This window comes from Coturnix japonica, chromosome 27 (assembly GCF_001577835.2).
Source record: "Coturnix japonica isolate 7356 chromosome 27, Coturnix japonica 2.1, whole genome shotgun sequence".
In the NCBI taxonomy this organism is placed as follows: domain Eukaryota; kingdom Metazoa; phylum Chordata; class Aves; order Galliformes; family Phasianidae; genus Coturnix; species Coturnix japonica.
The window spans coordinates 4,704,478-4,718,197 of NC_029542.1; the positions used below are offsets into that span (position 1 = coordinate 4,704,478).

The window sequence follows — 13,720 nt, forward strand, 5'->3', positions numbered from 1 at the left end:
GTGAATGGTGGGAAAGCCGCATCCCAGCACGGGTCCAGAGACGGGACTCTCCAGGCCGGCCCGGGGCGCGGTGGGGAAGGGGGCGGTGCCGGCGGTGCGGGGGGGGCCGCCTGCTTTCGCTTTCGTTTCCCGGCCGTAGCGGCGGGGCCTCGGGGCCGCAGGTAGCGCGGTGGGGTCGCGGCGCTGGGGCCGGGGGCGGACAGAACCGGGTCTTAGAGGCAGCGGGGAAACGCGCCCGGTGTGGGGCGGCCGGACCCGCTGAGAGCGGTGAGGTCCGAGCAAGCCCGGCCCGGGCTGTCGGTAGGTCCCTGTAGGGCCGTGTCTCCCCGGCCCCGCAGACATGGCCGGCTGCACGGTGCAGGTGTGGGGCATCCCCACCGACCAGCCCCTGGACAGGGTGGCCGACAAGCTGACCATCCACTTCCTGCGCTCCCGCAACGGCGGCGGCGAGATCACCGACGTGCAGGTGCTGCCCGGCTCCCCGGCCTGCGCCCTCATCACCTTTGAGGCAGCAGCAGGTAATGGCTGGGCCGTGCTGCCCGAGTGTCACCCCGTTATCCCCTGCCCCGATCAAACGGGAGCTGCTCCTCGGCGGGGCCATCTGGAGCCTGTTTGTCCACACAGTGGCCCAGCGAATCTTGAAGGTGAAGAACCACGTGCTGTGCATCGGAGGGAAGAAATACCCCCTGGAGGTGAAGGCGCACGCAGTGAAGCTGAGCCCTGATGAGGTAGAGTGGGGCAGAGCTGCCCACACAGGCAAAGCACGTCACTGTGACAGCCCCAGCTGGCTCCCAGACAGGCTTTGTTCCTGGCAGACACGTTCAGGAAGGGAGAGCTTGCTCCTTTTAATTTTAATTAGATTTTGTTCTTATTCATATTCAAATGAGGATATATATATATATATTTCACACTAATAATACAGCAACAGTGAAGCAGACTTTGCAGTCAGTCATTTGGTATTTATGCCTGTCACAGCAAGGAAGAATAGTCAGACTCAGGGGAGGGGTTCTTGTCCCCCTCTCCATCTGGTGGCAAAGAGATGATTCTGCTAATGCCTTGGCTCTGCCATTAGCTGGATGCTGTGTCATTAGCTGGACACGCACAGGGTGTTTTTGCTTTTTCCCTACCACGAAAGACAGACATGCTGGTGTCTCGGAAGCACTGGAGATTTCATAAATCTTCTTCCACGTGTCTTTATCTTCACATCCAAGCGCTGAAAACGAGGGTATGGTAGTTGACTGGGCACTAGAGACCTTGCCACAAGCCTGTGGTGCCAGAAGGAGCACTGTGAGAACAAGAGGGTAGCTGCATTTCAAATGCAGAAAGGGGAGTGGATTTGGGCTGTTTGCAGAGCTCCCAGCTTGTAGAAGTAGGTCTGCATCTGTGCGGTTTGCCCTTTGCATTCCTTGTTTACCCAAAGCTTTTGACTGTGGATACAGGATCAAAAAGTCACTTAGGCTGGCTGGATCTTTCAGTCCTGCCTGTGTTATTCTTCCACTGAGCATCATGAAAGCAGGTTACTTTTCTGTCACAGTATCACAGGCAGCTGTGGTAAGAGTCAGGTATATTCGCTTCCACCCTGTGCCTTGGAGGGGCCTTATTTTTGGTCCATGCTTTCTCACTCCTTTTGTCTCTACCTGCAGATCTTTGTACGTGTTTGCATGATGGTTGACTATGGTAAACTTCCTGCTGGTGAAATGCTCCTGAAGAACTTGCAGAAGGGCTACAATAGTGTGCAGTTTGACTTTGACTACAGGAGCACACTTTGCAGAGTCAAGGGAACATTCAGTGAGCTGCAGGCCTTCAGCAGAGACCTGCTGGCCAGCCTGGACCTCAAAAGTCAACTCAGTGGAGAGAGCCTGCCTTCAGGATCCAGCCATTCGTCCAAAAACACCAGCATGTATGATTACCAGCAGGAGCCTGACTCTGCTGGGTCAGCATCAAAGGCAGTAAAGCTGCCACACTGGGACCAGGTGTGTGACAAAGCAGCTGATGGCCCATCACCTCAAAGCCCAGTGGATGGGGAAGCTGTGGAACAGCTGGAGGACTTTTCCCTGGTCATGGACTCAGACATTTACTTGTACATACAGAGGTTCTGTGTTTCTGAGTACCAAGGCATACTTTGCCGGTATCACGTAGAAGTGGTGGATGTTAGCAGCAATGACATAACCATACTGTACCTCCAACCATCTCCAGGTACATCTGGGAACATGGACACATTGCAACAGTCCCGCCTGGCTCTACAGCAGCTCTACCAGCAGCTGGAAGTGAGCTTGCGCAAGGAGAAGCTCTCCAAGGGAGGACTGAACAACCAGGCACTCAGGGCTCTGACACAGGAGCTGCAGGAGCAGTATCCTCAGTTGCTCTGCTATGAAGATGGGAAGCAGCTTTACCTTATTGGAAACCTTGTTGATGTCTCCCAGGCTAAGCAGTATGTTCAGTGTTTCAGCACCAGAAGTGGTGCCCCACAAATGGCTGGCATGTTCAGTAGCTCCCCACCCTCACAGACAGCAACTTCCTGCACTACAGAGACTTCACTGGACAAGCCCAAAGTTCCTGTGGACACCTTGCCTCTAAAGCTGAGCCCAGGCAAGCCAGAGCTGAAAGCTGAGCACAAGTTGGCTGCTAACTTCAGCGCTCTGAAAACTAGCCGGCCTCAGTGCCCTTTGGCAAATCAGGACTCGCCTCCAGTGGGGCAGGCACAGCTTTCTGGAAAGCATTTCTCAGAGACAAGTGCTCTGGGTCCCAGTGACCCAACAGCACTGGCACAGCCATACCAGCCTCATATCTCTACAGTGGATGTAGGTTTGGAGTCAGCAGCAGAGTCTCAGAAGGGCCCCAAAGAATGGGACCATGTGAAAGGAGGGGCTAGGCTTTCAAGACAAAAGAGTCTGTCTCCATTAAGGATCAAAGAAAACAGCACGTTTAAGCATCCTGGGGACTTGAAAGGCTCAGATCCCACCAAACACCATTCCCTTGCTGGCACGTCTAGTACCTTTCAGTCTCTGAGTCTCTTTGACACGACAAGGACCCCTTTAGACTCCAAATCCTCTGAATCCAGGCCTGTTCTGCGACGCTCCAGCAGCTTTTCCCTGCCAAAATCAAAGGAAAGCAACAAGGCCCAAGACACTTGCAGGGCAGCCAGTGGAGACAATGTGGTGAGTGAAGAAATGAGCCTGGATTCTCTGCAGTGGTCTTATCTGAAGTATGTCTATCACTCTGCTATTGCTGAATTGTGCAGGGGCAGAGTTGTGGAGATCTCAGAGCGTTCCACTGGGGACTGCACTGTACTCACACTGCAGGCAGCAGACAGGAGCAAGCTTCTCCAAGCTAAATGGAAGGTGGAAAATCTTGTGCAGAAATGTCCTGACCTTGTGTGTCAGAGTATGAGCTACTCAGAACTTGCTGTAAATGGACCAGATGATGACGCCCTGAGCGAACTGTGCAACCTCTTGCAAGGAGGTTCCCTCCAAGTTGGGCTCAGCAAAGACAAGTATAAGCTCCGTCTTGTCTGTCCCAAAGACATACTGCCAGGAGTGACTGAAACCTTCCATCTGTTTTATTCCAGGAGGCTCCATGCCCCGAAATCTTCATCTTTGTCTCCAGGACAGGAGAGAGATTCAAGTGCAGGGCACTTAAATGCTGTCCAACCAAGCAGAAGCCAGGACACCATGGTGGATGCAGCCCTTCCCAACAGCCTGGAGTCCCTGCAGATGGACCTGCAGCACCTGGACATTAGCAGTGAAACAGTGCACCCAGAGGTTCTAAGTGCTTTCCAGCAGGTAGAGGCTGATGAAAACAGATCCCCTGGTCTTTGGAGGTTCCCACAAGCACTGGGACAAGAGGAGGCCAATGACTGCATAGATCCTGGGGCTGTGCAGGGGAGAAGCAACCTTCTCAGCCCTAGCATAATGGAAAACCTCAGTCCCACTGCTCCGAAGGAGTCCAAGGAACAGCTGAAGACCAAAGTGATGCTGGGGGAACCTGACACTGCACGGCTAAAGCAGGTTTTGCCAGACAGGTTCCAGTTTGTGAAAGACAAGAGCAGAGGAGGTCACAATGATGCCACAGGACAGCTGCAGTCACCAGTCCTCACAGCTGGTGATGCTCCTCACTCCCTGCCCACCTGTCTGTACAAGAGTATGGCTCCTGATTCACCCCAGGCTGCATCTGAACAGTCACCTGTAGCTGAGCCCACGTCCCAGGGAAGTAACAGTTCTGGCAGGAACAGTGTTCAGGAGGAGCCCAACCTCCCAGCACTGCAAACAAAAGACACCAGCCTTGAACAGGAAAGCTGCAAGACTCCTCTGGGCCAGTGTGATGTTTGCCAGGACTTATGTGTCACATGCCAGGCCCCCTGTGGTCATGCCTTGTGCAGGTCATGTTTTGCAGATCAGCCAGCTTGCTGCAGCTCCTCCTTGGTTGCCTCTGGTTGCAAAATCTCAGGGACTCTCAAGATTTCTTCTTTGTCTCAGAGCCTGCCTGGCTACTTCCGAGATCTGACACTTCAAATTACCTACACCATCCCCAATGGCATTCAAGGGGTAGGTACCCCACCAGAAGGGACTGCCTATCCTGATGGAGGCTGGGCAGTGGATTCTGTGAGTGTGACTGGGGCTATAGGAGGACAGTTGAAAGAGGGCAGGTACAGCTCCATGCCCCATATACAAAGCAGCAGAGGTTTTGCCTCATGGAATTGCATTCCACACAAGGTGCTTGCTGCTTTTGAAGAATGTGTGAGCTCCAGTGTTAGTTCAAAGCATCTAGCAGCTCATGGGCACCACAGCAGTCTGTTTTCAAGCTGGACAGTATTTCAGAAGCCAGAACTGAGATTATGCTCTCAGGTGATTGTTTAACATGCTTTCTTCTTTCTTATTAAGGTCGGTCATCCCCATCCAGGAAAGCCTTACAAAGGGGGACGTTTCTTTGCATTCCTGCCTGACAACAGTGAAGGGCAGAAGACAGCAATTATGCTGAAAAAAGCATTTGAGCAAGGGCTGACATTTCAAGTCAAGTCCTACAATGGAGAAGAAAGAGTGACATGGGGCCCTATCCCACACAAAACCTCCTGGCATGGAGGCAAAGCCAGGTATGATCCAGTTAGTACCACACCTTCAAGTGGGATAAAGCCCTTACTCACACTTGTAAGCCCTCTCCATGGCCAAGTATTCTGATCCCTCTTCACTTAGAACTTTCCTGTCTTTTCCATGCCAGCTCTGCAGTCAGCTCTGAGTGCAAGCTGTGACTTTAGGCAGCAGCAGCTGGCAGCTCCTTGCAGCTCCCAGGGAGCAGGACTTCCACCCTCACCCTCTGCTGAAGGGACAGGGCAAAAATACGCTGCTGCCCCCTCAATGGTTTTTAGCACTATCAACAGGATTTACATTGCTTCCCTCTCTGCCCTACAGGAATGGCTATCCAGATGCCCAGTATCTCCGTGAGGTTCGTGTTGTCCTGAAGAAATTGGGTATTGACTGAGACTCTTTACCTGAGCATTTGCATCCTGTGCCTTCGCTTCACTTTTCTTCCCTGTTGACAAAACTACAGCTCAGCACAGCTCAAGAAAAAAAGCAGACTTCTGGAAGACTGTTCCCACTGGCCACCACTGGCAGGCTGTGGCTCAGCCACCTCCACAGCCTGTGCTAGAGCTAAGCTATCATTAATTTCAGATGTTTATGTAGATATTTCAGTCCTCAAGCTGACAGCCATGAGGTACAGCCCCTCCCCAACACCTGCTCTGGGGACAGCAGGGAAGTTTATGCGTGGTTGGGGAGCAGCAATGAGTTTCAGATCTGAACAGCTGCCTCCTGAGAATATTGGGCATAGACAGGCTGCAGGTGCAGAAACACAAATAAACAATATTTATCTCCACAGTCTTTGTTGTGGCTGCTCACACACAGATTGCCTTACTGTCACTCTGGGACCCCCTTTCAATCTCAGCAGTCTACAGGGATACCCCAACACAAACTAAAGTGCAGAGACCAGCTCAGTGCTTTGCAAACAAAACCAATCACTGTAACTGCCCTCCAAAATAGAGTATTACAAGAGTGATACAATGTCTCTGTCTCAACAGAGATTAACAGTTATCCTTGAGAGCAGCGGCAGCTTTTCAGCCTAGGAGAATTGTTGGGATTTGTAAACTGATTACATCCACACTGCTGCCTTTTGAAGCAATACAAGGGCCCCAGAGACTGGCAGAATATTGAGCAGTTCACCACTGAGGGTTTTGTTATGCTTTAATTAACATTTTAAACACATAAGGCATATGGAAACATTAGATGGAGGAGCATTACACATTATAGTCATGTAAACAGCATTGGCACACTTGCTTTCTGTCTCACTTGGTTATACAAAGCAGAATACATTTTTAAACAAAGATTTTCCAAGTGTCTGTAGGGTGAGCATCACTCATATCACATATTTGCACATCAACATAACTCAGACAGTACAGATCAGACCATATGCTGTAAGAGGCTCAGTCTAATGCATTTCACATCACAACTTGCCAGTCACTTTGCCATCACCAGGGTTTCATACAGAAGAGACTTCATTAGGCAACAATAGTGCTTTCACACTTGGCCTGATAGCAGCTGCAAGTGGCCAACATTCTGTGCTGATTAAAGCCTGAGGCTCACACTGGCTTTGTCTTGCCACTGATCCTTCAATTTTAGTTTAATACAGTTGGAAAAAAAAATTAATAATAATAAAAAAAAAGAAAATACACAGCTAAACCCCTCCCCAGCCCAGAGCACTTAGAGGGGGTCATGTTCTTTGTTCTTTCAACTAAGGCTGCTTTCCTTCCTATCCCTACACTTGGCATGCAAGAAAAATGAACTAGAGAGAAACTGAAGAGTCAGAGGTGACAAAAGTTGCTTGATGATAGCAAAGGGGGTTGCATTTTGCCCAAGCCTAAAAGTACCAGTCTGGGAATGCAACTATAGCAATAGCATTGGAGTTAACAGTAGGACTGGCACCCCTGCCAGGGCTAGGGGAGCCTCTCCTACACTTACCTTCCAATTACTTATGCTTTTCACCTGGACATCTCTCCTCATAGCATAACCTTTGGATCAGACAATGTAAATCAACACTGAATTGCACTTCTGAATGCAGTAATGGCACTCACAATTTAAGAACAGGCATCTCCCATTTCCTTGACAGTATGACTTTGCCCTAAACAGTTAAGCAACACTGAATGGAATGATTTTTTTCTTTGTTTTGCTTTGGTCCTTAAGTGTACAAATGTGCTGGTTAACTTTAATTCATTAAGACACTTGAAGTTGTTTTACATAGGTTATTGATACATAAAATGTTTATCTGTTAAAAAAGTAAATATAAGGACTACTAAAACAAAACTAGAACAGAGCATTAACCCTGGCCTGTCTGTAGAAAACGTGGTTGATACTAAGGGAAATAAAAACAGTGCTCAGCTCTAACAGAAGGCTGTAACAATGGATTAGTACTCACCCTGATAAGGCTTTCAGGCATATGCAGGTAGCAAATACATGAGCAGCTCCCCTAAGAGCACAGGGAGCCCTGATTTTTTCCAGGGAGCCAAGGCAGAGCAGCTGATAAAGCCTCACTTGAGGACTGGCTCTGAGCTAAACTTTCACCCTGCGAGTAAGAGCTGCAATAAAGCAGCAGCTACAAGGCAGCTCTTTTGGCTGCAGGAGCACAGATGTCCAGGAGAGCCATACACAGCCCATGACACTTGCAAAGAGAGTTATATTCACGCTAAGTCAAACTACAACAATAGTGTTCACAAAATAGAGCAAGAGTGATAATGTTTTTTGGCAGTACTTTGAAAGGCCAGAATGGAAGAGGCTCCAGTGACTTCCCAGTCCTTACAGACATGCAAAAGAAGGCACCAAGATGCTACACTGTGGTGTATCATAAGGCAGCAAGGCAGAGAGGCCTGGCAGCACGCTGCAGAACTCCCACTCCTCTTCTACATTCCATAAAGAGGGCCTGGGCAGTGAAAATGCTGCCTAATCCAAAGCCATCCAAGTAAGGCACTGAGCATACTCCTGGCTGACAATAAAGCAAGAAAATGATGTTATGGTAAAAACAACTGGAGAGATTTCCCTTTTACAGCTGCAGAACCTGAAGATGTGTGGCATGGTATGCCATTTGAGCATGCTGCTCTTTCATCAAGGTGAAGTCAGGTTCCACAAAGGAGACTTTCCAATGCAGCAGCTTAGACAGCCATTCTGTTGTCAGATTTGGTAAAGCTCCATTAGACACTGTTGGATTTAATCTAAATTAGCAAGATAGGGGCAGGTTAGAAGGAGAAACAGCAAGATTCTGGATTCAGAGATGTCAGAAGTTGTGCTTCTGAATTTCATGTGACCATGTTATTGTTGGTGGTGTTCACATGTGCAACAGATGGAACAATGGGTGTCTGTGCCCGGACATATGGCCCTTCTCTAGGACCATAGGTAATGAGGCTGTGTTAAAGCTAGGCAGAGTAAGTCCTCTAGAGTATCTGCCCAGGCATTTTAATAGGCACCAGAACTAAGCACCTGAAATTCAAGCTGAACTGATGCTAACAGCACTGGTTTGGAAACAGAGAAGAAGAACTCGCACACTTAATCTGCTTGGGACCCCTCCCACCCCCTGAAAGTGTTTGTTCTCCAGCAGATGAGGAGCTTCACCAATGGGTCCACTTGCCCATGCATCCCCTTCCCTCTTTGGAGTCAGGACAGGCAGGACTCCAAGCAGCCAACATTTGTTTCTGCAGCCTGACCTCACCCACAACAGGCAGTGCTCCTTGATGCCCTCAGGTTTTCCTTTTAAAAACCCAAATGGAGCCTAAAGCACTGCAGCATCTATAATCCACAACAAAGCCTCAAACTGCTAAAGCAAGCACCTACCACACTGTGGTCACCCAGGGCTGGAAGCCAGGTGGAGCACGAAGGGGAAGTCCTCACAGAACTAGCTTTGGGTGTATGTACATTTCTGTTTCCAAACACAATGAAGATAGAAAAAAGGAAGAGAAACTAAGTTCTAGCTCAGGAAGAGCACCCTAGGCATTTCTTAAAGCCTCAGCGCTGGAAGGGGGCTGACAGCTGACACCAGGAGATTTGTTACACATGGAACCCAGAGCCCCACAAAGCAGGCTGCTTTGCTATGTCTCCTCAGCACACAGAACAAAGCAAGCAAAACCAGGCTTATTTGGTCCCATCTTGCTGAAGTCTGATTCAACACTGTAGGTCTTGGAAACACAAAGACAAGGGTGAAGTTTAGTCTTAGCAATATCAACTTGAAGTCTAATATTAATGAAGCATAGATCCAACATCAAACATTCCAGTCATCTGAGACACAGTTCAGTCCTTGTGGTCTCTAACAATCAGACACAGTTTAGGTCTCTCTTTACAGTTTGAAATCAATAACTGAACAGCATCAAGTTATTCAACTGAAACTTTTCTTCTGTACTCACAGAGCAGCACAGCCTGCCAGGTTCCTTATACACCACACAGAGAAGTGACTACAAATTAAATGCAATACCCTAAGGACTCCAGAATGCCAGGATGGTTATTTATGAGGCAAAGACAATGTGATTTGTTATTATCTTACTGGTGTTAGAGGCCTGTGAAAGCAGAGGGAAGTAAGCACATTTAGTGTGAACAGAGGAAAAGCCAGGGCTGGAATTAAACTGAAGAAGCCATGCTGTTCCTCTGGCTATTAAGAAGCATTCTCAGCCTGGCCCCTTCTTCTGCTGAGCACGCTTCTCAAAGGTGGCAGTGCAAGTGCTCCAGCATGGGCTGGGGGTCTGTGGAGATGCCTGGCAGTATAGCATTTTACATCTTCACAGTGACAGTCTATGCAGCTATTAAGCATCAACTGCCTCAAAGTTGCAGCTATGCTGCCAGAAAAAAAAATAACATTAGTTGAGAACTCAAGTAAGAAAGAAAGAGATTCAAAAATGTACAAAATAACCAGGCTTCAAAACGGAGAGCTAGGGCAGAAGACATATCTGCAGAAGGTCAGTCACAGCAAGAGCATGCAAACTTCATCTGAGCTTTAACCACAATGTTCTTATACTGGTAATAATGGAAGCTACTCATCTGTCCAATTCCAGGCCCCAAAGAGAGCAGCAAGTTAAACCGTGAACTCACAATCAGCACACATCTCTCTCCTTAGTTCTCTGCCTTTTTGGATTCTTCCTTGGGTGCCTCAGGAACCAGGATGACCTTTCCAATGTTCTTCTTCTCTTGCATGTGTTTCATGGCATCTGCCACCTGGAAACAGTGGGAATCTCATGAGACTACCCACGGCCACCCCACAGTGCAACCAGGACCCCCCCCAGGTCCCCTTGGTCCATGCAGAGCCAGGGGCATGCAGGAGGCAGCTCTCCCTGTAGCAGCTCTCTCTGCAGCCCACATGGGGGTTGAGCCTACAAATGCATTTTGGAGAGAGCTGGGCTGGAAGCATTTTCTGTGCACTGGAAAACAAGAGCCCAATCACTTTAATATCTTAAAAGAAAAAATTGCACCAACTCTTTAAGAACAGATGGCTCTTAGAATTGTTCAGCCCCTGTGAACAAGGTGCTCACTCTGAAACAGAGCTCCCTGTGCAGAAACCCCTTAAGGCTTTCTGTTCACCTACATGCTAGCTCAGACTCACCTGATCAAAGGACCACACAGAGTCTATTTTGGGCTTGATCTTTCCTTGATTGTACAGGTTAATCAGCTTGAGTACAACACCTGTGATAAGTTTGTATTCTTCATCCATATTTCCAAGATCATAACCACATATAGCCTTATTATGGTGTAGAAGCTGTATGGCATTGATACTGAACTGGTTCCACCAAGTTTTAGCCATGGCCACGAGGTTCTTCTTCTGCCCAGTGATCAGGTTTGCTACCCCTAAGAAGATGACAAAGCCTTGGATGAGCTGGGATCAGCACAGAGAGGCAGCGAGCAGCCCATGCAACAGAATCTGGAGCATCGGCTTGAAAATATTGCGAAAACATAGAACTCCTCCACTCTTAGAGAGGCAGTAGTGGTGCAGCTGAGCCCTAGCAGAGGCAAGAGGGGGGTTACAAGTCACAGCTATCAGGGCTGGTGGGACAGCAGCACTCCCCCTCCCCTACAGGCAGCCTTTGCCAGGGAACCTCACACTGCCTGCAATGGCTGGGACAGAAGCAACACTCTGCTGCAAGTGTCTGGAATCCTACTGGAGGCTGTGTGAGGGCTTTGTCTCCAGGGACAAAATCGCAGTGTTTTAGAGCTGGGGAATGGAGAGAGAAGTATTCAGCAACCTCAAATCTCATCACCCACACATCCTCTAGAAAAAAAAAAGCAAGGCTCTATTAGTGCTGTGCATTAAGGCAGCCTGGACAAAGTAGCCATGCCAGGATTCTTCCATGGGGACATTACAGTTTCCTGTGCAGGCACTGGGGCTTGAGGAGTAATCTCACCATGGGAAAGAAGAGCACTGGAACTTGTGACCACAGCCCTGAGGACAAGGAACACATCTTTCTCCCGTTGGTGCCTTATCCAGGCAAAGCATCCTAAAATCTTCACAGAAGTTGCAGAGCTATAACACAAACTGCAGCTAGCAACCACAGTGCTTCCTCCTGGCCACATACCCAGGTGCAGAACAGTGTACACTTGCATCAGTCCACAACTAAATTGGGGATGGGACATGGTGCCCACACTCACCATAAGTGATGACTTTACCCATTGGCTTCAGCAGGTGAAATGCTTTGGATGTGTCAGATCCTCCCAGGGGGTCCATGACAATGTCAACACCTAGAGGAAATGGAGAGCAGCTACAAATCTTCGCACATGAAAGAAGAATAGGGTCACTGTAGATGTCTTCCACAACACCATACCTTTGGGAGAGATTTTCCGGACCTCCTCTGCATAATCCATAGTTCTGTAGTCAATGGGGTGAGCAACTCCGCTCTCTTTGAGTGAATCATGCTTGGAGGCAGATGCAGTGCCAAAAATGGTGACATTTTCCACAGTCTTGCACAGCTGGATGGCAGCAGTTCCCACACCACCTAGAAACCAGCAAGGAAGAATGACTTAAAAGTAATCATTGGAGTTTGGGACACAGGTTTAGTCTGGGATAGGCTGAGTACATGCTGGGGAAGACTGACAGAGGCTATTGGGAAATGTTTTTCTGGTCCAGCACCTTTCTGTGCTGCTTTACTCATGCCCCCACAAAGATACATGTTGAGAAAAGAAACCTCAGCAAGAATTAACTTACCTGCAGCCATGTGGATGAGGATGCTCTGGTCAGGTCTTAGGTTGCCAAAGTCAAACAGGATCATGTAGGCAGTGATGTAGTTGACAGGAAGAGCAGCTGCTTCCTCAAAGCTCATCCCATCAGGCATCAGGAATGTCTGCACAGCGGGCACATTCACAACTTCTTGCCAGAGCCCAGTCCTGGCCAGGATCATCACCTTATCTCCAACCTAAAACAAGAAGGTGTAAAATGAGCTCAAGATCCACAGAATTCTTTGCTCTTGGCACAGCAGGACCATGCAACCACCAGCACAGTGGGGGCCATGCCCAGTGCATGGGGCATCAAAATGCAGCTGCTCCATATGCAATAGGAAAGAAACCAAGTAGCCATATTAGAGAGCAGATGACAGATGAGAGGTAGCTAGAAGAAATGCTCCTCATTTTGCAGGCTGGACATTTACATTTGGATAAACCAAGTCGTTTTCCTGGAATGGAGGGAATCATCCTTAAAAAAGAATTTTTTAGGAGGCACTGTTTCACTATCTGTGTGCCTTGATGGCCGTGGGAGCCAAAGCTCTGGGATGTTCAGAGCTGTTTTGCACCGGGGTTTTCTAGAAATGCAACAGTCTGAGGCTCCCGGGTCAACAACCCCAGCACCCAGCCTGCTGCCACCCACAGCTCAGCACCTCCGTGAAAGCTGGAGCCATTTCCTTCACCATTCACGTAGCCCAGACGGAATCGCAAGCAAGCAGAAACAACACAGTCATGCGTCAGCCTTTTGTCCTACCAAGTGATAAGAACATTCTATATACGCAAAGGATCTCCTCCAGCCTTTTCCCCACGAGGATAGACCAGCATGGACGGCTATCGCTGCCGCATACAGGATTTTGACAGGGGGAGGGTTGGGTCTGAAAGCAGCCAGAATGAAGCAAAGCACAGCCCCACCTCGAGCCCGCGGCCCAGAGCGGTACGGGGCCGTGAAACGGGAGCTTCCCATCCCATCCCCGTGGGCCCGGCACGCCCATCGCCGGTACTGGGGAGGGGCGGCCACAGCGCAGCGGGCACCGGGTGCGAACCGAACCGGGGCACCGCTCACCTGGCGGTCGCGGACCTCCTCGCCCACGGCGCACACGATACCGGCGCACTCCATGCCGGGGCAGAAAGGCAGAGACGGCAAGCGGTCGTACAGCCCCTGCCGCATCATCACGTCGGCGAAGTTGAGGCCGCACGCACGGACGCGCACCGTGAGCTCCCCGAGCCCGGGGCTGCTGCTCCGCCGCGTCTGCACCTTCACCTTCTCGTAGCCACCGAAACCCGTCAGCACCAGCGCCCGATGCTCCGGGGCCTCCCCGCTGCTCGCCGGCTTAACAGGCTGATCGAGGGATTGCTCGGGGGGGGTTGCTGCGGTAACCGGGGCCGGTTCGGAGGACATGGCGAAGAGAACCGAAACGAAACGTCGACGACTGCGAGAAGGGGCAACGGCGGCGGCGGGCGGGGAAAAGGCAGAGAGCGGAGCGGGGCGAGGCCGG

General features: G+C 49.9%; 2 protein-coding genes across 3 annotated transcripts; one reads left to right on the top strand and one right to left on the bottom strand.

The window, feature by feature from the left end:
- Positions 1-109: 109 nt before the first annotated feature.
- LOC107325297 lies at positions 110-6,691 on the top strand. 2 transcript variants are annotated; one of them, XM_015886005.2, is made up of 5 exons: positions 111-518; positions 625-728; positions 1,644-4,544; positions 4,881-5,089; positions 5,406-6,691. In XM_015886005.2, the coding sequence occupies exons 1-5, from the start codon at positions 341-343 to the stop codon at positions 5,473-5,475; spliced, it is 3,462 nt and encodes a 1,153-aa protein (XP_015741491.1). In that variant the 5' UTR covers positions 111-340; the 3' UTR covers positions 5,476-6,691. The 2 variants fall into 2 exon arrangements, with proteins under 2 accessions (XP_015741490.2, XP_015741491.1); XM_015886004.2 differs by lacking the exon at positions 4,881-5,089 and having other exon boundaries at positions 110-518; positions 1,644-4,844.
- Positions 6,216-13,720, bottom strand: VAT1 (vesicle amine transport 1). Its single transcript, XM_015886017.2, has 6 exons — positions 13,288-13,720; positions 12,214-12,421; positions 11,834-12,004; positions 11,661-11,750; positions 10,621-10,862; positions 6,216-10,235 (listed from the first exon to the last, which is right to left on the bottom strand). The coding sequence occupies exons 1-6, from the start codon at positions 13,621-13,623 to the stop codon at positions 10,134-10,136; spliced, it is 1,149 nt and encodes a 382-aa protein (XP_015741503.1). The 5' UTR covers positions 13,624-13,720; the 3' UTR covers positions 6,216-10,133.